Genomic DNA, 719 nt, shown 5'->3' on the forward strand with positions numbered 1-719 from the left:
CCCCACATCCCCACCCCACATCCCCACCCCACTCTGTCCCCCCAGTGAGCTGGATTACTACGACTCTCCCAATGTCAACTCCCGGTGCCAGAAGATCTGTGACCAGTGGGACATCCTGGGCTCCCTGACCCACAGCAGGAGGGAGGCCTTAGAGGTGAGGACACTCCCCTGGTGGCCCTGTCCCCACTGGGGGAGGGGGACACACAACAAGGAGGTTCTCCCCCCAACACTGACCCCTCCCTGTCCCCCTGCAGAAGACAGAGAAGCAGCTGGAGACGATTGATGAGCTGCACTTGGAATATGCCAAGAGAGCAGCTCCCTTCAACAACTGGATGGAAAGTGCCATGGAGGACCTGCAGGACATGTTCATCGTCCACACCATCGAGGAGATCGAGGTGGGGACAGGCCCGGGGGCTCCAGGGCCTCTGGAGACCTTCAGCTCCTGCTTTCAGGTGGCATCTCGGCCACTTCTGGAGCTCTCCAGGCTCCGGGAGCTGCTCTGGGGGTGGAAGGTTGGGGTGGTAGAACCTGGTCCAAGGCTCCAGAGCCTCTGGGGACCTTCAGCTCCTGCTTGGAGGTGGCACCTCAGCCTCTTCTGGAGCTGCTCAGGCTGTGGGAGAGGAGGTGGTAGAGCCTGGCCCAAGGTTCTGGTTCCTCCAGAAACATCCAGCTCCTTCCTGGAGGCGGCACCTCAGCCCCTTCCACAGCTGCAGGGCCCA

The 719-nt window shown here is 61.8% G+C and overlaps 1 protein-coding gene across 1 annotated transcript in view; it reads left to right on the forward strand.

The window, feature by feature from the left end:
• Nucleotides 1–719, forward strand: part of LOC104395873 (alpha-actinin-4-like) — a gene marked incomplete at both ends in the record, with an annotated part of 33,059 nt that overhangs the window by 27,458 nt on the left and 4,882 nt on the right. Inside the window, 2 exon segments of the mRNA XM_010005623.1 lie at nucleotides 46–154; nucleotides 255–512. Of these exon segments, the coding sequence (XP_010003925.1) occupies nucleotides 46–154; nucleotides 255–512 (367 nt within the window).

The sequence above is a fragment of the Chaetura pelagica genome, unplaced genomic scaffold (assembly GCF_000747805.2).
Source record: "Chaetura pelagica isolate M959 unplaced genomic scaffold, ChaPel_1.0 scaffold1481, whole genome shotgun sequence".
Taxonomy (NCBI): domain Eukaryota; kingdom Metazoa; phylum Chordata; class Aves; order Apodiformes; family Apodidae; genus Chaetura; species Chaetura pelagica.